Source organism: Hibiscus syriacus, unplaced genomic scaffold (genome assembly GCF_006381635.1).
Source record: "Hibiscus syriacus cultivar Baekdansim isolate YM2019G1 unplaced genomic scaffold, ASM638163v2 tig00111947_pilon, whole genome shotgun sequence".
Taxonomy (NCBI): domain Eukaryota; kingdom Viridiplantae; phylum Streptophyta; class Magnoliopsida; order Malvales; family Malvaceae; genus Hibiscus; species Hibiscus syriacus.
In genome coordinates, this window is record NW_024063219.1 from 1,556,196 (window position 1) to 1,584,173 (window position 27,978).

Genomic DNA, 27,978 nt, shown 5'->3' on the forward strand with positions numbered 1-27,978 from the left:
AGTAGTGGAGTTGTTCATTCTTAATGAATATTTGTTTTGGGAATATAAGATGGTTCAATAATATTCTTAAGCAAGATAGGTGATGGCTAGGATGACCAAATTAAATGTGGATGTTGTGTGTTTGATGGAAACCAGAATTAAGAGTTTTAAAATGGCTAGTTGTATTTCTAATTTTAATGAAGATTGGCATTGATGTTCTAATTATGCACCATTGACAATGACTTGTTATGGATTTTTTTGGAAAAAAACATTTGAGTTTCAGGATTGTTCATGACGAGGATCAAGAGATGACTATTTCTAGGGATGTTAGGGGCTGCATGATGGTGCTTACTGCTGTGTTTGGTAGTAATTCTGGGATAGTAAGAAGGAATCTATGGAAGCAACTTAAGGAGGTTGAGGGTCTGGTAAGAAATTCTTCTTGGATTATTGGAGGTGATTTCAATATTGTCTCTTGTGCTGAGGAGATTTCAGATTATGAGATTCTAGGCCCTCATACTAATGCTGACATATTAGATTTTAAGGAGTTCTTAACTGATCTCGGGCTTATGGATCACCCATTCCAGGAGCCTTTGTTTATATGGTCTAACAAGCAGAATGAATCATTTTTAGCTTGAAAGTTGGATAGGTTTTGGTTAATGAGCAGTGGTTGGTGGATTAGCCTAGTTCTTGTGTTGAGTTTCTGGCTCAATTGGACTCAGACCATTTCCTTGGCTTAGTAAAGTGCAGGGGATAACCATACTAACAAACCTAAGCCTTTTAAAAATTTTAACTACTGGACTACTCGTGCAAACTATCAACAGATTGTAAGTACTTTTTGGTATGAGGATATTGGGGGCAATACTATAGAACATCTGTTTGGCAATATGGAAAAATTGAAGCCTAAGCTTAAAGAACTTAATGTTAGACATTTTAATGACATTTTTGGAAAAGTAATTTATAAAAGGTAACAATCATATTATGTTCAGATGTCTAATCTTTCTTATCCTAACAATAGGGATTTGGGGAAGAAGAATTTGGTTTAATCTGAGTTAAGGGATCTTGAGGCTGCTGAGGCTTCCTTCTATAAGCAGAAAGCCAAGATTCATTAATTGAATGAAGGGGATAAATCTATTAGATTTTTTCATTCTACTTTCTTGGGGAAGAGGAAGCAAAACACTATTAGGATGCTTCTTGATGATAGTGGGAAAAAGCTTCAAGACTTTGATCGTATGTCCAATAAAATGGTGAAATTCTTTACTACTCTCCTTGGGATTGTGGATTCTAATGTGGATGGTTGTAATTTGATCAACTAAAGGAGATTCTTGGTTATCATCTGCCTATTGATGTTGAAAGTACGGTGGTGAGGGAGGTATTCGATGATGACATTAAAAAGGCCCTCTTCAAGTAAGGCAATGAGAAGGCCTCTGGCCCTGATGGATATATTTCCTTATTTTTTAAAGATTCTTGAAAGACTGTTAGAGAGGATTTCTTAGCTATTGTGAGACTATTTTTTCAGGAATGTATGTTGATGTCTGCTTTTAATGCTACAATAATTGTACTAGTTCCTAATGCTAGCAAGACAAAGGACTTCAGGCTAATCTTATGTTGTTTAGCGGTGTACAAGACCATCACTAAGATTCTTGTTCATAGATTGACTAGTTTGTTCCCTTGGATGATCTTCCCTAGCCAATCTACTTTCATTAAAGGAATGAATATCATTGATAATACCTTGGTCTCTTAGGAGATGGTGAGAGGCTATGTTAGGAAGTCTATATCTCTTAGGTGTACCATCAAGGTTGACTTGTAGAAGGCATTTGACTCCTTCAGTTGGGAGTTTTTAATAAATGTTCTTGATGCCCTTGGGTTACCTGAAAGTTTTAAGAGGTAGATTAAGGCTTGTGTCACTACTTTCAAGTTCTCTGTCATTTTTAATGGCAGTATGGTTGGATATTTTAGTGGTAAGAGGGGGTGAGACAAAGTGACCCTCTGTCACCTTACTTATTTATAATGGCGATGAATGTACTCTCTCACCTTTTGGATTTTGCTGTGAAGGAATGGATTTTTAAGTTCCATCCTAAGTGTAAGAGAATTTCACTAACTCATCTTTACTTTGCTGATGACCTGCTGATTTTCTGTCATGGGTCTTTGGATTATATTCTTTGTGTAAAAAGTGTCTTGGATGTATTTTATGCTCTGTCTGGTCTTCGGTTAAATGCAACAAAAACTGAGTTTTTTTGTCTGTGGGGTGGATGCAAGGTGCTTGGAGGATATTCAGGTTGCCACTGGTTTCAGTATGGGCGAGCTCCCTGTAAGATATCTCAGGGTGCCCCTAGTTACCAGAAAGGTAACAGAGAATGATTGTATTCCTTTGTTGGATAAGATAAGAGGTAAATTGGGAGTGTCGTCTCATATAAAACTTAGTTATGGGGGCAGACTGCAACTGATCAAAGCTGTTATTTGTAGCATTACTAATTATTGGTGTAGGTAGTTGATTCTCCCTAAGGCTGTGATTAAGAGGATAGAGCAGCTATGCATGCGGTTCTTCTGGAAAGGAAGTGATTCTCCTGCTAAAGGTGCAAGAGTTGGGTAGAGTCAAGTATGCAATTTGAAATATGAAAGTAGTTTGGGGGTCAAAGACCTAGCTTGCTGGAACAAGGCTTGTTGTTTGTAGCTTATTAAATACACCCTTGCTGGAGAGTGGTCTTTATGAGTAACCTAGATAAATGAGTATGCTCTGAATGGTCAGAGTTTTTGGGTTATTTCTTGTCGAGTTTGCAGAAGTTGCTAAAGTTGAGGGGGAGGCTGAGACTCTTTTTGATGAGGTTGTTGACTGGAGGAAGGTTGATGGTAGGTGAATTTGGAAGGGAATCAGATTAAGAAAAGGCAAGGTAAGTTGGCAGCATGTAGTATGGTTTACCATGCATATTCCAAAGTTTTCAATTGTGGCTTGGATGACTATACTATATAGGATTCCCACTAAGGATAGGTTGGCTAGAATGGGCTCGGTTGCTGAGGTCTCGTGTGGATTGTGTGGTACTGATAGACAAACCAGAAACCATATCTTTGGGGATTACCAGTATGCGTGTATTGTGTGGGATAGAGTTCTGCAGCTTTGCAAGTTGCCTTGGAGAGAGCTGGACTGGGATAGCCTCCTTAGAGGGGTGGTTAATAATCTAAAGGGTAATTCGTTGATCGTGGGAGTTTTGAAGATAGCTTGGACTGGTTTCCTATATTATATCTGGGAGGAACGTAATCACAAATGCTTCAGATGGACCCGACTTATGCCTGAGGCTTTGGTTGAGGTAATTTGAGAAGTTGTTTGTGCTAAGTTTTATGGATGGCGTAAAAGCAGAGATGAAATGAATTTAATATTTTGTACTAATTGGGGGATTCTCTAATTTGCTTGGGTTGTATGGCTTGTGGTATAGGTTGATGGTGGATCTGTTTGTTCTTGTATAGGTTGTAGGGTAAGTTGTTATGTGAATTGTTGCAGCTTTGGTGCATTTTTTGGAATGAAATTGCTTTTAAAAAAACAAAGTACAATAGGTTTGAGAAGGTAAATTGTTTCTTTTATTAAAGTTAAACCAATTGAGTATTGCGAAAGTACTCAACCTATTAAAATGATTAAGTGTTTATAATTCAATATTAACAATCTAATAAATTCTTAACTAAATGTCAACTAGCATCAAACTATTAATTTTATAACAATTGGTACATATTATTCTCTCATTAATTATCTTTGAAACGAATTATGGCTCCATAGTAGCTATAATATCACGTATACTGCAGTGCCATCGCCATTTAAATCCATTACAAAATAGAGGTGGCGTCTCCCTGATCTATGCTAGCACATGGTTATCGAAAAAGTGTTAGGATAATGGGTTTACAAAATTAACAGCGGTTTAAAAAAATTGTTTACATGAGGTATTGAAAAAAAATATTTTTTCAAGTATAGTGAAATGAATAGTGTAAGGAGAGTTGACCAGAATACTTGACTTGGTCTTCAAGCTCTTCATCTCCGCAAATAAACTCTTACTTTATTATTACTATTATTATTATTTTTATTATTTGACAAATCAATTTTTTGGTGCAGTTGCTGAAGATGTCGTGTTTCGATTGATTTCTCGAAGACATCATGTTCTCTGACTATTTTTTTCAAAAAGGTCGTATTCTCTAATCAATTTCTTTTATATTATTTATTTCATCATACTTGAAATTTTTTTCTTTACTACCCATATAAATCATTTTTTCAAACCTTTATCCCAGCAATGTGGGCCGGTATCAATATTTACAATGAGTTGGAAAGGCTTGGGCAACTTGGCATAGGCATAGCGTGTAGCGTACTGATAGATGTTTTTTCACACTTCTTTTTACCCCCTATGACACAATATCACTGTCACAATTAATTAGTTGAGTTCCAACTACCAACTACCACACAGTAAAGACCAAAGACATGGTTGGTAGTTTCAACTTGAGCCAACAAATTAGCAGTTCAGCACATGCAGTCCACCACACTTTGTTTCCTCTCTTAAGCATAATTTACACCTCATTTTCATCTTCTTATTCTTCTTTTCTATTCGGCTAACATGGAATGCTTTGGTTGGTCTCTATTACTTTTTCCTTTTTTTGTTCCTCTCCAACAGGGTGTAAGCACCTTACAACCATCCAAATTCTCGGGTTAAACATCTTGCAAACTCTTCTTCAGTTCATGTTAGTTTATCTTGAAGTTTTGAAAGCACCCTTAAATATGTTGGATCGAGGGATTAATGGGTGGATTGAAGGAGATTAATGGGGCGATCGTCTCTTTGAAAGTTTTAAATTATCATATATATTTTTTAAAATCTATTTTCACCCTTAAAATAATATAAATTTGTCCCCTAAAAAAGGATTATGTGTCTTGTTGTTATCATTCAATTCTATATCATTAGAGACCTATGAAGTGGAAAGATACAATTATCTTCGTGATTATTATTCAACCTTTATTCATATAAATTAAGATTTAGATTCGTATAATTAAACTTTTCTTCGGCCTCTAAGGAATCTTGAATATCTTTAAGAGGGAAGCCAAGTTTCATTCATTCACACTACTTTTCCCCTTCCTATTCAATGCTTTGGACAGAATTTAAAGGTAATGTAATGAACGATAAAAAAGCAAAATTAATTTGATATTAAATTATATGGTAGTGTAAAAAGAACAAAAGGAATTTATTTAAAAAGTGTGGGGTATGGGCACTGGGAAGATATCCCGGAGGAGAAACTCTCTTTCTCTCCTCCAATTTGTGTGAATTTATCTTTACAAGTAAAGAACAGGAATATTGTAAAGCCTGATTTTTTTCTCTAGGGTAGCGGCCTCTAAATTCTCTTATCTTGGGCTTGAGCCTCAAAAGATAAAAGATATTACAAAGCATTGAATAGGAAGGTGAAAAGTTGGCAGAGTACAAGGTTCTTAACCTTAGGTCGTGGTATCGAGTCCCACGGAAGTTATTTCATAATTTGGAGGTCTCCCACGGAAGCTGCTCTCAACCTGGCGTTGGGGGTAACCTACTATCTTACCTCCTCTTATCCCATTACATATGGGAATAAGGGTCAGCTAATTTACAAATTCGAATGTAATCTAAAATAAAATTTTTGGAATTGATCTGAATTGAGTATTATAAAAATAAATTAAAAACGATATTTCTTTAAATATACTATAGCGTACGTGTATTGTCTAGTATAATGTGCCAATGATGGGCAAAGAAAATGGACTCATGGTATCTGTATCCACACATGTCACAGTCCCTGCAGATAAGAAAAGGAAATAATAAGAACCTCCTAAAGTGGTTAGGGTGACCCGGATGCCTCCATTTCAATTATTCAGTACACATTGGCATGAAATTTGTTTATTGAAAAGCTTCTCTAAAATTTCGTAGCTTCTCTAAAATATATGTTCTTTAGCTAAATTAACGTAAAATGCTACTATTCATAAATCATTCGTATAGTTTTCATTTATGTTTGTTTATAAAGTTAAATAGATGAGTATGAACAAAATATATTCACTTAATAAACGATCAAACACGAATGGAGATGTGTTCAGTTCATATATGTTCACAAACAAATTTATTTATTAACTCATATATAAGCTTGTTTACTCATATATAAGCTCGTTTATCAACTTAGTTTTTGACTATTTTATGAGCTCATTTACTCTGTTTTCTTTTTCTTTTTCTTTCTTTTTTTAACATTTTAAATATTTATGAAGATTTTGACTAAATTGAATATAAGATGAACTTTGGAATTCAAACTATAAAGTCTAAGGAACTTAAGGAATAGTCGTGTAATTTCACCAGTTTCATCCCATTATTTAGGATAAATATGAAATTTAGTTTAATATGTTAAGAAAAAAAATGAAAATATAAAAAAATTACATATATATTATTTTAAAGAAAATAATATTAAAATTTTAGACCCTATTCTTAAATTTTTGGATTCATCACTACCTCAAACTAATTCGAAAGCTACTAAAATTATGTCAAAGCTTGTATAATAATACATTATGGATTTCTACATTAATCATCATCTTTAAGTCATGAAAAAGACTTATTAATGTACAATTGGTTTGACATCGTCTGAGGTTCATGTTTACAAGGAATCTTTGTTGCTGATCACTATTTACGATGCCAAGAGTAATAGCTCAACGGACAGATTAGGGCAAAAACATGAGGAGGAGAATCAAGCACCAACACATGCAAACCATATACATAAAAGACAAAATATATCATAAATATAATGACACTAAATTATCTTTACACTGGATCTATAATAATGACACTAAATTATCCAAAAAAAAATATAATGATGACACTAAACATAAACTTGAAAGGACTCCAATGGCCGTTGCTAGGATAAAAAGTACCAGCAAGACCAGTCTACAAGGCAGATACCTCTCCTACAACATATTAACATGACACGACACCTAATTAAAACTCTGTAGCAGCTCTACAAATGTCAAAAATTTCACTGTAGAGGCTGCTGGAGATAATAGTTGTAGGGAACCCTAAATGAAACTGGAAAAAGATTACATGAACGTAGTTGTGATTTTGTTTTCGAGACTCAAGAAAGTTCCCTGATGGCTTCCCAATCGATTTCCACTGAAGGGAACTTTTTCAAACTGAAGTTTCCTTGTCTTCCCACTTTGAATCAGAGAAATCCAAGAAAGTGATATCGGATTCTGGGGAAGAAGACCCCGCCAATGATTCATGGGATAACCTTGGAGACTGATCCAACTTCTCGGTCTTCACCTTGGGTTTTGAATCGGGAACGGGAGAGGTCTTCCCCAAGCTCTGACAGATGGCTTGTAGCTTTGCATCAACCGAGGAATGGAGAGGCTTGAAGCCACCGTATTCATCAGAAACATGAGATCCTTGGTGCTTGAGGTGGGGGAAGTTGAGCCTGGAGAATTCTCCTCGGAGCATGTAAGCAGCCTTGTCATAAGCCAAAGCTGCTGCTTCCGCTGTATCGAAAGTACCGAGCCAAAGCCTGGTTCGGTTTTTTGGTAGTCTGATTTCAGCAACCCATTTCCCCCAGTGCCTCTGCCTCACTCCTCTGTAGAGTTTTGCAGGCTTGGGTGGAGTTGAGGACACATGTTTCATAGGGACAGCTTTCGGGGAAAGAAAGTTGAGCCTCTTGTTTTGAACAGGTGTTGTTGAAACCATTGAATCAAGCTGCTGCTGATAAATTTGAGCTTGAATCTGAAGGATTTGGGAAGGGTTGAGTTGGTTAAGCCCGATTGAACCTGTCTGCTCCAAACTCACCAGATTGTTATAGTTAAAGAACCCATGATCCATGTTATGCTGTGAAGGAAGTTGAGAATATGAGAAAGAGGAGGAAGAAGAAGAAGATAAAGGAGCAGATGAAGCACTTTTCATAAAAGGTTCAAGTGCTTTCATTAACTCTTCTCTAAAAGGATCTGAAAAAACCGAGCTATTGCTGCTATTATACATATCTATAGCTGCTGCCATATCCAAAAACTAAAACAGGCAATACTGCAATAGTTCGATAGAAGAAAAAAACAAAAACTTGAGGGAACAAAAACAAACCCTCTTAGCTGATGAAGATAAATATTAAAGCTATGTAATTGATTTAAAGGGGGAAAAACAGAAACTTGGATCTCTGTTCTGGATCACCTGGCTTTTAAAAAACCAACCCAGTATAGGCTTTGTTTTTTTACACTAATTTGTTCAGCTTGAAAGACAGACGATAACAGAAAGAGATTCAGAGAAGCGGGGAGTTGCAGATCAATAGGGGGGGATTATGAAGAAAACTGAAATGATCGAACACTTATGAAAATTCTCTCAAGTTTTTTTTTTGGGTGGCCTCACTTTGGTGTTTTCTCTCTTGCATTTAGGGTCGCCTTATCTCTTCTTATATAAAAACTATGGACTCTGCCCCCCATGTGCTCTCTCTCTCTCAAAAGCCCATAGATTTTTCATATTTTTTATTGATTACTGAATTAATATGAATTTAATTTATCACCCTCCTTTCTCATCAGCTTCGAAGATTCCATGATTCGATGGGGGATGGGAATCTCGCCACTTACTTCGAACTGTTTAACTGGCAGGTGTCGGTTCTCACATGTTGTCCGTTTACGTTTAAGACCATTAACCGCAATTTAAACGATGGACTTTTTTGTTCATTACCTTTTGGAATTTAATGCAAATTTGATCCCATCTCTTGGTTCTTCCCACAAATGATGGACGACCTTTGAATAACAAAATTAGTCAAGTCATTCATCTTTAATGAAACTATCAATAATAGCATTAAATTATTCAAGACTTCATTGAACAAATTCAATTAAATTTTAGTTTTAAGCATAATTTTATTTGTATAGACAACGTTCAAAATATAATTGGGAACACAAACACTAGAAACAAAAAGCAAAACCGTGGGTTAAGGTTGTAATAACATAAAGTAATAATTAAAGGCATGTGCCCACTAACGAAGAGGGACACGTCAATTGCGGCGCCAGATTGAGGGCTCAAACACAGAGCCAAGAGATGATTGGGCAATGCGTCTCTTGAGATCTGTGAAACACCACGCATTCCAACAATAATAATAATAGATAACTTTAAGTCTTTTCTAAATTAATTAACGTTCAAATGTTTGAAATTTTCTACTACAATTTTCCACACTTGTTTATTTTCCCTGCAATTTCGGACACTAATTTAGAAAACCCTATTAACAAAATTAATCCCAAAAGCAACAAATCAATTACAGTTTAGGAATGGCTTGGAGTAGGAGGAAAAGATAAAATAGGAACACATCTATTTTTCACCCTTCGAAGCTCTTAGGCGCCATTTACGTACGTAACCTAACTACTCTTCCAATGAAACGTATGGTCATTCGCTCACTTTCCTTCTATTCATTCATGTTATTTATATTTATTTATTTATTTACTTGAATAAACTTAGTTTTAGTTTAATCATTTCAATTGATCATATAACCGTTGGTTACTAATGATTTTATGAATTTTAATCATAAATAAATATATAATGTGTTAGGGATACGATCCAATTTCTATTTAGATCATCCCAAAAAGGTACAATCAGACTAGTATAATATGTTTGATCCTTATAAATAAATAGTTAGGATTAGAGTTTTTAGATGTAACATATCTTGTACTTTTAGACATTGTGAAAGTTTCTTTTATCTTTTGTTGTTGTTGGATTTTTCACGTAAATCTTGATTTTTTTTATTATTCTGATCGATCATTTTCGTTTGCTATTGATCGCTTCCATAGTTATAGCACAATGATAAACAACTTTTAATATATATATATATATATATATATATATATATATATATTTCAAATTTATCCTAATATTTTCTAATTGAATGGCATATTTAGCAAAAAATTTTAGTTTAACTGTTGTTAATTGAATGAAAATTATGGTTAAACAAATCTTATCTTATATAAAATAATTTCATGTAAGAGTCATATATAACAAGGTTTAAATCAAATATATATTTAAACAGAGTTTAAAACTAAAATTTAAATGATTTTACTATTTAGTTTTAGTATTGTGTCTCTTAGAAGAAGAAAATTCTAGTTCCCTCGTTGGTGTTTCATTCATCTCTTTTTTTCGTCTTTGTTTATTGGTAGTGGCATCAACTTTAATGTTGATTGCTGACCACCGATATTCTTTATTGTATTTTTATTTTCTATATTATATCTTTATTTTCCTTTACTTTTGATTTTCAATAAGTTTGTCTGTGTTGCACGTTTTCATTTGCTTTTATGATATATTTTTTTATGCTTTTTGACATATTTTCGATTCTTTGACCGTTTTTTCTTTTTTTTAAGGGTTGATTTGGCATCGCCGCTATTGATCAAGATGACGATTATCTGATAGCTTGTTGATCTTTCCTGTTTTGGACCCTTAAATTGGATTTGGATACATGATTTGCGTTAGTGGATCGCTTTTACGCCGTTTGAGTCTAATTTATAGTTTGTCGATGGTATTTCAAAAGTTTGATCCCCTTTTATTTTTATGGTTAGTTTATCGATGCAATCAGATCTATTTGTATCTATCTTTGTTCGAGTTTTTTGATTAGAATTAATCTTTCCTTGTATGGTTGTTAATGTGATTTTTTTAATACAAAGGGAAGAGAAACTCTTAGTTAACTACACATGCAGTTTCATCCACGAAAAGCAAGCCTTCAACCTCGGCTGGTGGCTTCGACTACCCTTGAAAACGTTAAGTCATGGTCCAAGCTAGCTGAGCCAATCTATCTGCCACCCGATTACTCTCTCGGGGAATGTATTTACTCTAGATAATCCAGTCTCGTCGGACCAGCTTACCTTGAACCACCTCCACAGTACCCTTGCAATCCGACTCCAAAATCACTCGGACGAACGCCCAGCTCCCAAGCAATAGTCAACCCCATAAAATACCCCACAATTCTGCGTCAATTACCGAACAACGCCCAACCTGCTACGAGAAACCCATCACCCATGCAGCATCCGAGTTGTGAATCACACCTCCGTAAATTGCGAGCTCCGTATCCTGTCTCCATCTGCCATCAGTGTTTAACTTCACCCACCCAACCGGAGGAGCACCCCAGGCCACTGCCCCATTCGTAGTATGCCCGGACTGTCGTTGCTTCTAGATGCGGCTCTGGTAAGCACGAATTGCTTCCCCCTTCGTACGCGTACTTCTCTAAATAATACCTTCAGTAACCGGATGATCCTTGTCAAAAATCAGATGGTTATGTGGATTCCAAATACACCATACCACTGTGTCAAACATCAAGTCCCAATCCTCCCCCTTTAAAGGGAAATAGTGAGGTTGTCGAAGGTTCTTATCCACCCACGCAGCAAGATCCAACGCCATGAATTCAGATAATCTACTAGGCTTGATCAGGCTTCTCCATGACTCCAATACTATCGAGCATTCCCGCAATATGTAAGAACTACTATCAACGGTCGCACCACACAAGGAACAGCTAGGATCCGAAGTTAGGTGCGGACGGCTTCGCTCCTCATTTGACAATAGTCTACCATGTCATATAGTCCACAACAACATTTTCACTCTCATAAGTCCTTGAAAAGCATGAATCAAATCCTATGGGGCTTTCGTTTCTCCGATCTCCAGGTGCATACGTTCACTGTAAGCCGAGGCCACCGAGAATCGCCTTTTCGCATCGTGCCTCCATCTTACTATGTCTGGACCTCCTTCGGGTATTGGGGGTCTGATTGTAGCCAAAGATAATTGAACCATATTCGACAAGCAATGCGCAAGATTGCTCCATTCCCAATCTACTTCATTAGTAACCATCGAGTTCACCATAATACCTTTATGTGGTCGCTCCTCCTGAAGAGGACGAAAATTAATCAGAGGGCCTGTTGACGAAAACGGGTAAAGAAAACGAAAGAACACGAGAATTTTACGAGGTTCGGCAATGTGCTTACGTCCTCGGTGCCTAGGCGGCGCTAGAAGTTTTATTCAATAATTTTTTAGGTCTAGGTTACATCTCTATTTATAATAGAAAACCCTGGTACATAATTACAAAATCAACCCTGTACCGTACCGCGGGGCTGCGCCCCCGCACCCCCAACCCACATAATTTGTAACCCCACAACGAGACTTTCTTTGTAAGGACAGTTGATGTTCGCTCACTCCGCTCCATCTCCTGTCCTCTTTACTGGTATATTTATGAGCCATACCTAACAGGGCCCAACTGACCTATCCGGGAATCATACCAGAAGTAAATTCGAGCCCCATCACGAAGAATCCAAACTAAGTTGCTTCTAACTCCCTCCCAAATGACCAATAAACCCTACAAAGTCGTGAGCAAGCCTATCAATGGACATCGGTACCAACTCCACAACTTTGTACATAGCACGCAATATCCGAACCCAAAGTTGATCAGCTTCCGTGACCATACCATATGCAATCTTTATGAGGAAAGTTGTTAGACAAAATGGTTAATCCGATATAAAATAATAATAATAATAATAATAATAAATAATATTATTATATGATCGAACGAAGCAAAATAAATAAAACTTAAAGTAGAGGCAATAAATTGGTTTACTCATATTTAGACAATGAATCGGGTGAGTAGAATATGATAAGCCGAAGAAGGATTTTTGTTGAGGCCTGTATGAATAGTTTCCTTAAGACAGATTTGTCATCTCCTCGGTGCTTTGAGTAACGTTGAACGTCGGTCTCCCAGGATACAACAACAAACGATCACAACAGTAAGCACAACTATAGTGATCAGTCGAACACAATCTTACCTTTCTCTATCACCGGAAAGAACGAATTTGAAAGGAATTTTCTAAGTGATCTCCTAATTCAAATTTGTGAATTATGTCTCAAAGTTGTTTCAAGTTGTGTCTAAGATTGTGGCTCAACTAACTTATATATAGGGGAGAGAAAATTAATCAAAATGTTATGACCTTTTGATGAAGAGATTTGTTGAAAAACTAATAGGTATAATTGAATTGATGCAATTTTATACCAAATAATAAGCATGTTCATCAAGTGACATAACTTATTATTAAAAGACATCAATTTTATTCAATTATTTATTAATTTTTCCAACAATCCCTACATGAATGAAATTGATGATTTCAAACACTGGCTCGATATGGTGATAGATTCTACGTTCGATAATTGCATAGGATAGGTAGGCGTCCCCCTTTGAACCTTCCCTTGTGAAAATATGTTTACCTTACTAGCTATCCAGTAGACGTAATGTCCTTGAACTGTCTTGTTGTTGGTGTAAGCGATGACATACTTCACACAAATATCTCACTGACAAGAATTTGGTTCTCATGGTTATGTCCATATAGCTGTGAACATCTCCTGGTTTTGCAAGAGTTTAGAGAACTATGCCCCAATAGTCTCTTTGAAGCGGCTCCACTTCACTTTCACATAGGTGACTTATGTTGTTCAGCTCACCGAAACACATAGTGGTCATTAAAAGCATTGCTTAACCTTTTCCACATTTTAGTCATTGTTTTCATCATAGGAATGAACTTGGGGATAAGAATCCCCACAGTGACCTCACAAGGTCTATGCAAGTAGGTTGTCCTATTGAACTTCGAACTTGGGATCTCCAGTCAACAAAGTTGGGTTTTCCTTCATATAGCGCCTTAAATATTAATGGGCTTTAGTCACATTCCTTTCGATGTTTATCAACTTGATCTCGATTCAACTCATTGTTTAGCAGATCCACAATGTTATCTTTTAATCTTACAAAATCAATATAGATAACTCTAGTTGAGATCAATTGTTTAATGATATTATGTCTACGACGTATATGTCTCGACTTACCATTATACTTATACAAGGCACCCCCACACTTTGATGTAGTAATAGGAGAGTTTTCTATATTTCCATAACTCATATGGTGTTTCACCTATTTTCTTGTAAGTTACCTTATTTAAAGGTAATTTGCTAACAACTCAGAACATGACCAAATGTCATTCATAATTCTTTAGTAATCTTATGGATACTATACACTTCATATGGTGTATCTGACAATCCATTCGAGATGTAATTCCGACATGGAAACTTAGAATGCTTTTAAGCTTTAATGAATACAATGTCTATCTCATCCTCTCTATGAATATGAGGATCATCCTATATTTGATCATATTCAACATGATTAAATATAACATCTTATGTCGCTATGTCTTGAAATTCTATTCATGAATTTCAAATGCTTCTTGTTGTGGCTCACAACCACTGACATTGTTGAATTTTATTCAAATTCTGAAATGGAATCAACATTTCAAATCACGAGCTAGGTGAATTAGTGGGGTTACCATTGTTTCGTTTAAAACACGTAACCATAATTTGTAAATATTCCAACAATAAATTGAAAGTTAATTCAATTTATTTTACCATTCGTTTCTGTTGAACAAAAAAATTTAATTAAAAATTAAAATTCTAAAACAAAATTTGTAACAATTTTGTTACATCCAAACGATTTCTGTTATCAACAGTAAATCAAATAAATTTTGTTGAACAACAGGATTTAAATCCTGAAACAGAATTATAGGCCCGATTTTTGTTCACATAATTGTGTTCGGTACCTTATTTATCACAATGAATTTTAGTCAAAACTAAAATCCAACAATTGAGTAATTTCTGTTAAACGACAGGAATTTAGTAAAATTAAAATCCCGAAACAGAAATTCACAATCAACAATATTTTTGTTGAATTCGTTAAACGTCAGGATTTAAAACTAAAATCCGAAACAAAACCAACTTATATTGGACAACGGGAATAAAACCCAAAACAGAACCAATTTCTGTTAAACGATGAGAATTTAATAAATTAATTCTCGAAACATAACTAGCTTCTGTTGATCCGTGGGAATTTAATAAAACCTGAAACAATAATATAATCTCAATATATTAATATTATAAAAGAAATATTGAATGGTTACACATACATTTTCTATTTCTTGATCGAAATTCTAATATTACCAACTAAAATTTAACAATCAACCTTCAGATTAAAGCGAAACGCAACCACAAAGGACAAGGCACAACTTGAATTTGAAGAGATTTAATCCAACATGCAAGACTTATAATCCAACAAGGTTTCATAGGTGTATATATATATAATCTCATCACCAATAGCAAACAACTAACATGTTAGTTTTACAAAGAGAAATAATGCAGTGATCGAATATTATATGACACTTGTATCATTTTGTTCAAAGTTAATGCTTTTGAAAAAAAATTATGATTTTCATGCAAGTAGGGTTGCGTACCTTGCTCCACTTGAGAATTTCAATGACATAAATTGTCACAATCAATTACTTATAAAGTTCATCTCGGATTAGAATTGTAAAATAAAATACAAAATCTGTCTTAAGATTGTTAGACAAAATTGTTAATCCAAGATAATAATAATAATAATAATAATAAATATTATTATATGATCGAACGAAGCAAAATAAATAAAACTTAAAGTAGAGGCAAGAAATTGGTTTACTCATATTTAGACAATGAATCGGGTGAGTAGAGTATGATAAACCGAATAAGGATTTTTTTTAGGCTTGTATGAATAGTTTCCTTAAGACAAATTCGTCATCTCCTCGGTGCTTTGAGTAACGTTGGACGTCGGTCTTCCATGATACAACAACAAATGATCACAACAGTAAGCACAACCGTAGTGATCAGTCGAACACAATCTTGTCTTTCTCTATCACCGGAAAGAACGAATTTAAAAGGAATTTTCTAAGTGATTTCCTAATTCAAATTTGTGAATTATGTCTCGAAGTTGTCTCTCAAAGTTGTTTCAAGTTGTGTCTAAGATTATGCCTCAACTAATTTATATATAGGGGAGAGAAAATTAATCAAAATGTTATGACCTTTTGATGAAGAGATTTGTTGAAAAACTAATAGGTATAACTGAATTGATGTAATTTTATACCAAATAATAAGTATGTTCATCAAGTGACATAAATTTTATTTAATTATTTATTAATTTTTCCAACAAAAGCTTCATTATTAGCTTGCATTTTTTTATGCCAACCCCTCCGAGGCTTGGAGGTTGACAAAGTCGATCCCAATTGACATAATGCAATTCTCGCTTCTCATTCGTACCACCTCAAATAATTAAAAGTTCATTTAAAACATAAAGGATTGTCAAACAATTACCCAAGAAAGATATAAACATGTTTTGAACGGCAAATGTTGAACCAACAGCAAAAGCTACTTTTTCCAGCTTTTTGAAGACAATTTAATTTGAATGTAATTATTTATACATGTATTGTATTTTATCTTTATTTTTAATTTTTTTGACAGTTGGAGGTCTTTTATGGAAGTTGCTCTCAACCTGGCGTTTGGGACAACCTACTACCCTAAATTCCCTTACCTCATTATATATGAGAATATGATTTTATTGTTGTTGTTGTTGTATCCTTTTATCCTTCTTAACTAGTAGGTTCTCAACAACTATTTTCACGTAAAGATTTATATATTTGAAATTTTATTTTTATAAATTATAAATATATAATTTTTTTGTTTCAATAATTTATTATTAATACCTTTACAAGAAAAATATATTTTATTATAATTTAAGTTTATGTATTTAATATATTAAAATATAAATAATTTTAAAATAATATATTTTTAATTCACAATATATTATCTAAAACACATATTTTACCTTCTCAAAAGTACTTTTTAAATCAATACTATACACTAAAATCTTAAAGTCAACTTTTCAAAATCACTTTTTCACTATACTTTCTCAAGATATTAATGAGCAACACACTGATATAATTCATATTAAAGCGTAGCATTCAAAGGTAAAGTTGGAGAATTTTTTTTTTGCACACCTAATCTTTTTAAAACACAAATTAGGCTCACATAAAGTTTAAGTTACTTCTACTTAAGATTCTGGTTTCATTAAGTCATTATTACATGATAAGATAAAACAAACAATTAAGTTTCATACTATTAAGTAGCAACCGTAAAAGTAAGGCCAAACAATTAACACTTCCAGCTTTTTCACCACTAATAGATGCCACCATCTTCATAATGGATGCCTAGACCCACAATAAATACAATAATTCATAATCAACCAACACAAGAGGCTAAACTCTATTGGGGGGGGGGGAACCTAACAAGAGGCACATGAACATTAATGGTACTCGGTAGCAAAGAAATCCACCCACCAGTCATAGGCTCGACCACCTGTAGAGGTTACTATTAGGTGGTGCAGATCATTTTAAATTTTCTGTCGTCAAAGTTATCGACTTTTACAAGCAAGTAGAAAGTTCTTGTGCATTTAGATTGAATTGTATCACATTATGATTAAAATGCAGATAATAAGTAATTCAATTCAGAATCAAATTTGTTTTAGGATTGGTACCAAGAAAACAGAGCAGATAAATTAAATGATTTATCACCTCTAACCACACAGAATTACAGGAAAAAGTATAAGGCATAAGCAAAGAGGTTTATAAGATGCGAGGTTCACTAAAATGGAAAATATTTTAAGCGCATACTACGAAATAGTAGTAGTTGCAAACTGAGATCATACATTTTACACTTTTTGACATCTGCAAACACATTAAAGTTTACCAAATAAGAATATAGAATCTGTTAAGGCATACAGAGGTGCAGACAAACAAAAACAAATGGCTGGAATTTGGGTACCAACAATCGGATGACGCATCAGAGGCACACTTCTATTTCTCTGAAGGCATCCCTGTTATTCGCTCTAGATCAATCTTGCAATTCTCCCTCAAATCTTTCAGTGCAGTGTAACTGGATTGCTGCCAATCAAAGTTCAATTGTATCCATCACATATGAGAATATAAATGAAGTTTCCTACCCAAAATATTGAAAATTAGAAATCCTATGATTTATCCGGTTAAAAAGTAGCCATGAACTCCAGCAATGAAGCATAGATTAAAGATAAAATCTTCAAAAGTGCCCAAAATCCAAATGTGGACCAAAGGCTTGCATTAAACAAAAGAGGCATGAGAAATTAATATATGGCTGAATAAGAATGTATCAAACTTACAAGCTGGTTGCCTTCAGTAACAAATATATCCTCCATGTTAAGAAAGAGTGATCTCCACTGGCTAGTGAGGTCGGACTCTAATTTTGAAGATTTACCGGCATTTCCCTGGTCACTTATTTCAGCCTGATTCCCCTTGCTACTTTTCTGAACTAAAATTCTTGCTTCTTTCTGACTTTTCTTCAAAACTGCGAAAGTGTCGGAAAGATTAATACAGAAAGGAACATGTTCTGTCACGATTAAATCCAGCAAAGCACTTATTCAACTTACCAGAAATTCGACCCTTGAGATCCTGATAATGAAGGTCCGACAAAATGTAAGCAGCTGATTACCAGTGTAAAGCAAGCACATCCCAGTTAAACAACATATTACGAGAGAAACCTTTCTTACCCACAAATGCAGAAAACAACAAAATCCAAGATAATAAGCTAAAGCAATTACCTTTCAAGCAAATAGAACAAAAGCAAGCTTTGAGCATACCATTGGCATCCAAATTTGTGCGGCCATCATTCTTGAGTCCAACACACCTCTCCAATTCAAATGACTTAGAAGACTGCGAGAATGAGTTAGGCAACCTCGACCACTCGATGCACCCACCTTTGCTCGAAGCCAATCTACCGACGCCCAGATCTTTAGCCGCATTCCGACTATTCTCATTCAATGTTCGACCCACTTCCGCAACACTTTCACCTTCTAACGTGTCCTCACCATCAGACAATTCGAACCCTTCTTTCGACTCACTGGTTTTGTCGTTGACCGAAACTAAATCCTCTTTTGAAGTATCAATGTCGCCACTACATGTAGGTAAAAGTTTAGCGTTTGGTTCAAATCGGGGTGTTTCAGATTTCTGTTTGATGAAATTTTCTGCACCTACACGTACTTGTTTTGCTAATTGGGAATCTGCATCTGCCTTAGAATTAAACCCTAGCTTTTCCGAAATCGAAGAAAAACCTCTCTTAACTGATCGATTTGTAACGTCACACAGAACCGGACGGACTTTGGGTATCCCGTCCGTAAAATTGTCTCCGCTCATTATGAAATACACTAAAACTAAATCCCCAATTCAGCTTACGATCTGTTAAAAAGCAAAAGATTTTTCAAAAAAAAAAAACAAGGGTTCATTCAAAAGAAAAAGGGAATTTGAAAGAAGAAGAAGAAGAAGAAGTGGGATTTCAGAAATACGAAATATCTACTGATTTGAGGATGTATAATGAAGGAAACATGAAAACGAACGAGGAGAAACGCTAGATGGGAAAGGATTTTAATTTTTAAAAGGAAAAAATGGTGAGGGCGGGAAACATGGGGATTTGAAATCTAATTTTGAAATTAAAAAATAGTAATACTTTGAATATAATTATTCCTCTAAATATTAAAAATTACTAGTTCAGTTTCAGCTCAACGATTGTGTAATATTCAAGAGAGTATGAGTTTAATCATGTAGGTTGATAGTTTTAGATATTGCATTAAAAATATATTTAACTCTTAATATGTTAAAATTTATATAAGAACACACAATACATTAAAAGATATATAAATCCTGCTTATTTATTGTCTTGAACTCCTCTCAATTTTCATCAGAACCCAGGAAACCTTAATATGGTTTATATTCCATAAAACATAGCCTTACAAAATCTAGTTGGCCTGCAACTTGAGGTATGTAATGCGAGCTGCCTCGGTTTTCTGTCTAACGTCCTCGTACATTTTCAAAGATGCCTCAGAAAACCTATTTAGTCTTTCGAGTAGACGAGTCAAACTTGTTTGAATGCAGCATAACTTCGAAGACGCATCATCATTTGTGTTACCATCGGTTAACATGTTAAGACCATCTCTGCTCTTGGATTCCTCATCATTTGCATCGACCAGTTTCTCTTTTTTGGGCAGTTGCTCTACTTGCTGGTCCATTTGATGAGAGAGATCGGATAAGAAGGCTTTGATGGCAACGGTGAGTTCCTTGGCTGGCAAAGCTTTTACTCCAGCTGACCACTCACGAAAAAGAATGAGTATTGGTGGTCCAAATCCCAGGTATCGACGAGGAGAGAATGGATACCTATTCTTCGAACGTTCTTGTGGTTCTATGATACAGTTTTGCAGCCAACCAGTCATAGCTTCCAAATAAGATGCAAGGCTATTGACCCAATCCGTAAAGCTTACACCAAAGCATTCAATCTCTTGCCGAAGCTGAGCCAAAATCTGCCTGCGTGTATCTCCATGTGGTGCACCGGTTGAGTTCCTTGAGTGGTATGCCAGTGAGATGGTGATATACTGCGAATGATGGCATTCAAGCATGACCTTCCACATCCTTGACAATCTGCAAAAACGAGCATTATGGGATATCAATATCGATGATCTGAGAACGCTCTAGATTTCTACTGCATAAGAGTAAAGTTCCCAACATTCAAAATTGTCTAATTAAAGGGTTTCTTTTCGAACTCACCCCTGAATTAATTCTACAAGTTGTGGCTGCAACTCTTCATCTCTCATTTTTTCAATCCGCTTCGATATAGTATTAACAGAATGAAGTGCAACTCTAATCCGGGAATGCAGATCCTTTACAACTGCCCGGGTTTTATCGATTACTTGAGTGCTATGATCCTTAGCGAACTGGTTCCTGAGCTGATCACACTTCTGGTCATACTCCTTCCTGATAGATTCACTAGTCTGAGTGCAAACATCGCGCTGTCAGAGAGGATTTATGGCAATACTACTAAACTATACATTGAAAAATTAAAAGATCAGGAATATGAACTTTGGAGTCTAAATAACTTAATTTGTGAGGACAGAGAAAAAGAAAATTAACCTGGGAAAATAAGAAGATACAAAAAACTAAGCCCCAAGTGGATGGGAAATTTTTCCTCATGAGCAAATGAAAAAATTCCCCACGCATCAAAAGAGGAAAAAAACACACACACACCATGGCTAGGGAAACAAAAACAATCCTTTATGTTCCAAACTGTTGTATCTCGTGCCACAGAAAACTAACAATGGGATTAGAAGTTACGCCGAAAAACCAACATTGCTCTCACAAGTTCAAGTTTGCAATATAGATGTATAGGAAAGAAGATGTTGTTTCACCATTAAAATACGTTTGAGGGTTTCTATTGATACCTCAACTTCATCATAGAGTTTCCGTTCCCATGCAAACAATCTGTCCAAGGTGGATGAATGACTACCAGCAATCATGCAGAACTCTTCAATAAAGTCACTTCCACTGTCCTCAGCGTCGTCTTTAGGTGTTGTGGTTAGCGGATTCCTTGATGAAGAAGACCTCCAAGATGCTGACCTCTTCCAACGTATGACTTTAGTTACACGTGGTACTGAATCTACAAAATCATAACATGAAAAAAAAGAGTGAAATATTTGTTAGTGGTTATCTAAAGATGTTAAACAAATAAAAATCTTTAAGTTGAGACTATCCTTCAATTAGCTGTATGCAAGATAGATTATGACCATAACTAACATAAAAGAGAGAACCAAACAGTTGAACCTTTTTTCTCAGTGCCAAAGACTCCATTATTGCAAAATATCAAGATTGTAATAAGTCATTTCTCCAGTAAAATAAACTTACAGTTCCACTCAGCAGGCCATATACAGATGCCAGAACTTACCATGGGATGCAAGAGCAGTTGTTCTTCTGCAGCAAACAAGTTGAAAACCAGCCATAAAAGCAGAGTATCCCCCTACAAGAATTAATTTAATGCATAAGATACTAGCAGAAGAATAATCATTAGTATATACAGAAGAGAGCGAACACAAAATTAGAAGTTCAATGAGAAATAAAATGCCTCTCATGAATACAAATAGTTACCTTTGGCTTCAGAATATCCAACCCTGATTTTGTTAGACTCAAGCATCTTAGAGACTTCTCTGCCTGCTTCGGAGGCTCGAAAAAAACGATGTTCGATATCTTTTATGCTCGAAAGAAAATCCTTGGCTCTATGGGTAATAAACTCAGAAGGGTCCTCTTTGTCAGCAGATAAATCATCATCTACAGCAGCCTTTTCTCTCTTTGAAATTGATTGTTCAAGAACACAATTGCTTATCAAAGTTTCACCTGGTCCTTTGACATTATGTTGCACACCCAGCTGACTCACTTCCTTGTCATTTGTCTGCCGCCTTATATTTCTTCCCCCTGATCCAATAAAGAACACATCATTCTCGAATGTTTTGACAGCATTTCTCCCTGATTCTGGCCAAGAAATTCGTTTGTTCAATTCATTGTTTTCATCCAAACCACCATGATCAATCTCTTTGCTCCTAATTTCTCTCAAATCCTCAAAATCAGTATCCACTCCATTATTCCCCACAAATCTAAAGCTCTCGCAGTCATCAACAGGATCAAAGAAATCCCATGAAGAACCAGACTCAAAAGGAGGAGGTGGGGGCGGGGGCATTGCCATTGCCAATGACTCATCCTCCACAAAACTAGGATTAATCATAAAAGTCACAGCACCACTGTTTCCTGCCTTCATATAACTCAAATTCACCGGTGCCGGCGAAATGGGACTCTCATTATTCAACGGCGAGTCAGAAACCTCAGCTCCTAAATGAGAAGGAGATGGTGAAGGGTAGGAGGAAGGGGAAGGGGAAGGCGTTTTATCAACCTCGGTAGCTAAGGTTGATAGAGAAGACTCTATCAAAATATCAGCTCAGCAAATCTCCTTAACGCTACGCCAATGTTTCTAAGAGATTGAATATAAGAAACATGTGCAGCCGCTAGAGCATACCTCGAATCAATAGCTTGCTTCACGAATCTCCTTCTTTCTTTACATAGACGCAAGGCTTCATTTTTATCAGCTTTTGAGCTTCCACAACCCATTTTCCCCACTTTACTAAGATGACCCAGATCATGAAACTAAACCCATTTTTCTAATGACCAAAAAAAAAGAATCATTTGATGTGGTGGTTTTTATTTCTCGGGCACAATGCAGAAGGATTACAACACAAAACAAGGAACTCCGATGAAGAAATGTTTCAAGGATGATTGAGACAAGACAGCGAAAACGAGAAGCGAAAGAGTTAAAAATTTTTAGACTTAAATGAGTAGTTTTTAATATGAAAAACAGAGAGACAAGAGAAGACCACAGATGAAAATGGAGGAGAAAGTACGGTTGGAGCGTAATAAAATCGAGTACATTGATGGAAGACAGATATGAAGAAAGCCGGTTGGAATTCCAGGTTTGAGACTTTAGAAAAAGAAACCTGAAGCAAATTAGAGGATTTTTTTGCATAGATTGCCCTCTATAGTTAGATTTCACAGGTTTTTGCAGAGATTGTGAAAGCAAAATGAAAAGAACAATAAGGAAAGGAAGAACTCAGTAGGAGAAGAGAGAGAAATGTGATACAGTGCACACCCAAAGGAGGAGACTGCCTCGATTTATGTGTTCTTTCCACATACATTCCACTTTATAAGTAAAGTTCAAATATATATCTATGAAATCGATGAAAATAATAAAGAATAAAACACTCTCCAAGCACCATAGGAACAAATCTTTTTCCTTGTAAAATGACACTTTTTCGAAAATAATTATCTTTAATAGTCTGAAAACATTTTCGACTATTAAATATAAAAATTAGTGTACTAATGTGATGTTTGAAATAAAAACTAAAACAGATCTATGATTGTTTAGAGCTACATTGCCTTGGCCATATTTAAGGATGAGCGCGATTTTATTTTTTTTAACCATTTTAACTTAAAAATTAAAAGTTTTTATTGGTTTTAAATATTTTTAACTGTTTTCTATTTTAAATTTTGAAGTAAAGATTTGACTCAACAGAGAATAAAAGAGAATATAAAAATCAAGAAAAAATGAGAATTAATATACCATAGAGGATACATACCTCGTAAAAGAAAGAGCGGTGAGAATAAAAATAAATATGATCCTAAATGAATAGAATGTTTGATGAAGTATAGATAAATTGTTCATATAATATTTATTTATTAATTTAATTAAATAAGTATGAACAAAATTTTATGTTTTTTTAGTAAACGAATGAATATGAACACATGTTTTATTTATTTATGTTCATGAACAAGCTCGTTTTAAAGCTCGTTTACTTGGTTCTCATTTTCCTTTTATTTTTTGACATTTTAAATATCGGTAAAGATATGAACTAAATTGAATATAAGATGGATTTTGGAGTTCAAACTATGAAGTCTAAAGAATTCAAGGACTAGTGATGTAATTCAACCATTTTATTTGGCTTGCAAGTAAAAGGATAAAAAGAGTGTTAACGAATATGTTCGCGAATGTTAAATTAACATTTTCACGAATGTTAAAATAACATATTCATGAACGCTAAATGAATAAATATAAATATTTATAAAAAGAATAAATACAAACATAATACTTAAAATTTAAACAAAAACAAATCAAATACAAACGTAATCCAAATAAATAAACAAATCACAAACATATTTTTTTCCAACACAACCAGAGCTTTATTGGCATAGATAAACTATTTTAAAAAGCTATACATAAAGGTGAATAATTATAAATAAATAAAATTAAGAATAAATTTATTGTTTTTATATTTACAACTGTATTTACATAATTAAATAGCAGATTTTTTTAATTCACACATTCTAGATAATTATATTTATATAAGGATATCCCATTATAGATTTCTAGTGTACACCTCACTAAGACTGTTGTGATGAGGAAAAAAGAATGTAGGTGAAATTTACTTTATAACGATCCCATGATTTAATAATTCAGATGAAAATATCACATTAATAATGTTTTAAGTTCAAGTTTTTGTGTATAAGAATAAGTATAGGTCAAGTTTCTCCTAACACTACATGAAAATATAGGCGTTTTTTCCGAAAAATCACCGGTGACCGGTATATTTATCGATCTAACACCGGTCAGATTATATTTCCCGATCTAACACCCGTAGCAGTAAAGCGCGCTCCCTGTCCCGCGCTATATGATGATATGGCGCCACGTGGGGTATAGTGCGCCCCATGTACCGCGCTATACGCTGACATGGCTTACACGTGGGTATAACGTGGCCCCTGATCCGCGTTATAGCTGTTTATCTGACACGTGGGGTATAGTGCGGTATAGGGGGCGCGCTATACCTTTAATTACCCCCACTCCTCCCTATAAATATCTCCATCCTCTATTACTTTTATCACACCATATTCTCTCAAATTCTCTCAAATAATATCTATATTTAAGGTATATTTTATAATATTTTTAATATTATGTATTTAATTTATTTAAGCATTTTACTTTATTTAATATTTTACTAATATAATTTTTTTACAGATATATAATGGAAAGCGGTCTACTTCGCTTGGATGGAAATCATATATCTCTACACTTTGCTGATATGGTAACATTTTAACGTTTTAATTTAATTTAAATTATTTGTAATAATTTGTTGATTTATTTAATGCATGATTATTAGATTAAGAATTAATTTGTGTAATTATTTAATTTTAGGAGAAGGACCGTGTATTAGATCCTTTTATTAGGAATCTTAAGTTAGTGATACCTAGTTGTGTCTTGCCCTATTTAGTAGAGGCTGGATTTGGTTACATAAGTAGATATCATGGTCACTGTAAGATAGAACCAGACCTTATTTCTGCCTTAGTAGAGCGGTGGAGGCCGGAGACCCACACATTCCATCTTCTGTGCAGAGAGTGCACGATTATACTTGAAGATGTTGCTATGCACCTAGGGCTTCCGGTGGATGGAGATGTGATATCAGGGATCTCGCAGGGTTCCTGGACTACTTTGTGCCGGGGTAATCTAGGACGTGTCCCGAAAAGTTTTATCGGATGTAGGATACCGTTAAATTGGTTAGATGTCAATTTTTGGGAGTTGAGCGCAGACGCCTCTGAGGATGAAGTTAAGATGTATGCACGGGCATGCATACTGCAGTTGATAAGAGGGTTGCTGATGCCAGACAAATCGCACAACCTAGTTCACTGCATGTGGTTGCGACATCTTAGCGACTTTCGTCTGGCCGGATCATTCAGTTGGGGCTTGGTAGTTTTGGCTTTGCTGTACAGGGAGATGTGTGGAGCCACTGACTACAGGCGTAATGCTATCGGCGGATGTCTCTTGCTGTTGCAGTCTTGGGCATGGTATCGATTACCCTTTTTTATGTCCCGTTATGAAGAACCCATTCGTATTTCCACTACTTCTGAGGTAATTATAAAACTGATTTTGTATATTAATAATTTTATACAACGTATAATAATTTTTTTCCTTGAATATGTGGTCTACTGATAGGAAAAATCATCAGGAGCTACCTGATGATTTAGAAAAAATTAGGGTGCTAATCGATCAGAAGGCTGGCACACAGGTATGAATTTTAATGTTTAAAAATCGATTTTAGATTATAGTTATATAATTAGATTATTATTTTGATAAAAAATTATATAATATTTGTTTTAGTTTGAATGGGTGCCATATTGTACTGATGATGTGAGGGCAGTGATCCCACCTGAGTTGAGGGGCCCATCAGATGTTTGGATGGCGATGGTCTCTCTGATCTACTATGCGACCATCGAGTGGCACTCTACTGATCGCATGCTCCGACATTTTGGTTGTTTTCAACCAATTCCGGAAGCACCTCGCAATATGGACGAGTTGCATAGCTTAGATAGACGCGGCAAGACAGATACAGATTGGTTGGTGAGGCATCAAGAGTGGGTCTTGTTTTGGGAGGATCGACATCGGCGCCTTCCCCGTAGAGAGCCCATTTTTGATGACCTCTTGATAGTTGTTGACGGTTATTTTGAGTGGTTCAACAGTAATGGGAAACCGTTTCTGCTTCCCGAGGATGCACGAGGGCAGACCTTTCCACGACGTCGATAGAGACGTTCACCGATACAGCACCATCGTCCCCCGACTCGTGGACGGAGAGCAGGTGCTTCCGGTTCATCCTCAGCTGCACCAACAAGACCTTCACAGCAGCCACAGCAGCCATTTATAATGCCGCAACCATATATGATGTCGCCGCCATATATGATGCCACATTCTTTCCATTACCAGATGCCACCGCCGCCGCCTTCACCTGGTTTTATGACCCCGCCGCCGCCACCATCACAGATGACCCCTCTTGGAGGCTATTATAGGTCTATGTTTATAGATCTGACTTGGGGTTCATATGCTGGATATCTGGCGGGTTCAGCCTCATCACCCATGGCCGCAGCACAGACACCTCCAGTACAGTTTTCACACTCAGCGATGTCTGGGTTTTATGAGTTTTCCCAGTTTTCGCAGGCCGGTGGGATAGTCAGTCATACACCTCCAGGGTCCTTATTCTATGGAGGTGCTTCATCGTCATCAGCTCCTCATCAACCTAATGTACCTGCTCAGGATGAAAATAACGACGACGACGGTCATGATGATGACAACGAGGAGTCAGAACCAGTGATACGAAGAAATCCTCCTCGAGACCGACAGCCACCGCCCTGCGGAACACATTCACGTCGCAGGCATCGATATATTTATTTTATTATATTTGTATTTACTTTATTTTGTTAAATTGTAATTTTTTATTATTTCTCATTTAATACTTACTTTATTTTGTTAAATTTATTGGGCTTTTTTTAATGTATTTCAGTTAATTTTATTTATTACAATTTAATATCAGTTATTGTAATTTAGTTATCATTTACCATTTAATTCTTATTGTAAGTTTGTTGTATTTATTATATTCAAATACCAAATTGTTATTAGTTTGATGTAAATGCAAATTAAAGTACAAGAATTATTATTTGATAAACAAATATATCATTTCCTCATCAATTGTTACTTGATGACAAAAGAAGTGGATATGTTTTTCTAGTGTGTCCTGGGTTTCTACAATGCCTACATCTTCTGTCTTGTCTAGATCTTTCTCGAATATCCATATCGCAATGAATTCGATTAGATTTTGGACGACCACGCTCCCTCAATAAACTCGGATTTGATACAATTGGAAGCAATCTTGAACCTCATC

At 35.4% G+C, this 27,978-nt stretch overlaps 2 protein-coding genes and 1 pseudogene across 2 annotated transcripts; all 3 read right to left on the reverse strand.

Annotated features, from left to right (window-relative positions):
• Window positions 1–7,038: 7,038 nt before the first annotated feature.
• LOC120173412 (ethylene-responsive transcription factor RAP2-4-like) lies at window positions 7,039–8,438 on the reverse strand. Its single transcript, XM_039180594.1, has one exon. The coding sequence runs from the start codon at window positions 7,977–7,979 to the stop codon at window positions 7,125–7,127; it is 855 nt and encodes a 284-aa protein (XP_039036525.1). The 5' UTR covers window positions 7,980–8,438; the 3' UTR covers window positions 7,039–7,124.
• Window positions 8,439–17,590: 9,152 nt separating this feature from the next.
• On the reverse strand, window positions 17,591–19,169 carry LOC120173411. Its single transcript, XM_039180593.1, has 4 exons — window positions 18,460–19,169; window positions 18,289–18,342; window positions 18,022–18,206; window positions 17,591–17,770 (listed from the first exon to the last, which is right to left on the reverse strand). The coding sequence occupies exons 1-4, from the start codon at window positions 19,049–19,051 to the stop codon at window positions 17,684–17,686; spliced, it is 918 nt and encodes a 305-aa protein (XP_039036524.1). The 5' UTR covers window positions 19,052–19,169; the 3' UTR covers window positions 17,591–17,683.
• Window positions 17,642–23,049, reverse strand: LOC120173410 (annotated as a pseudogene).
• Between the last annotated feature and the right edge of the window lie 4,929 nt (window positions 23,050–27,978).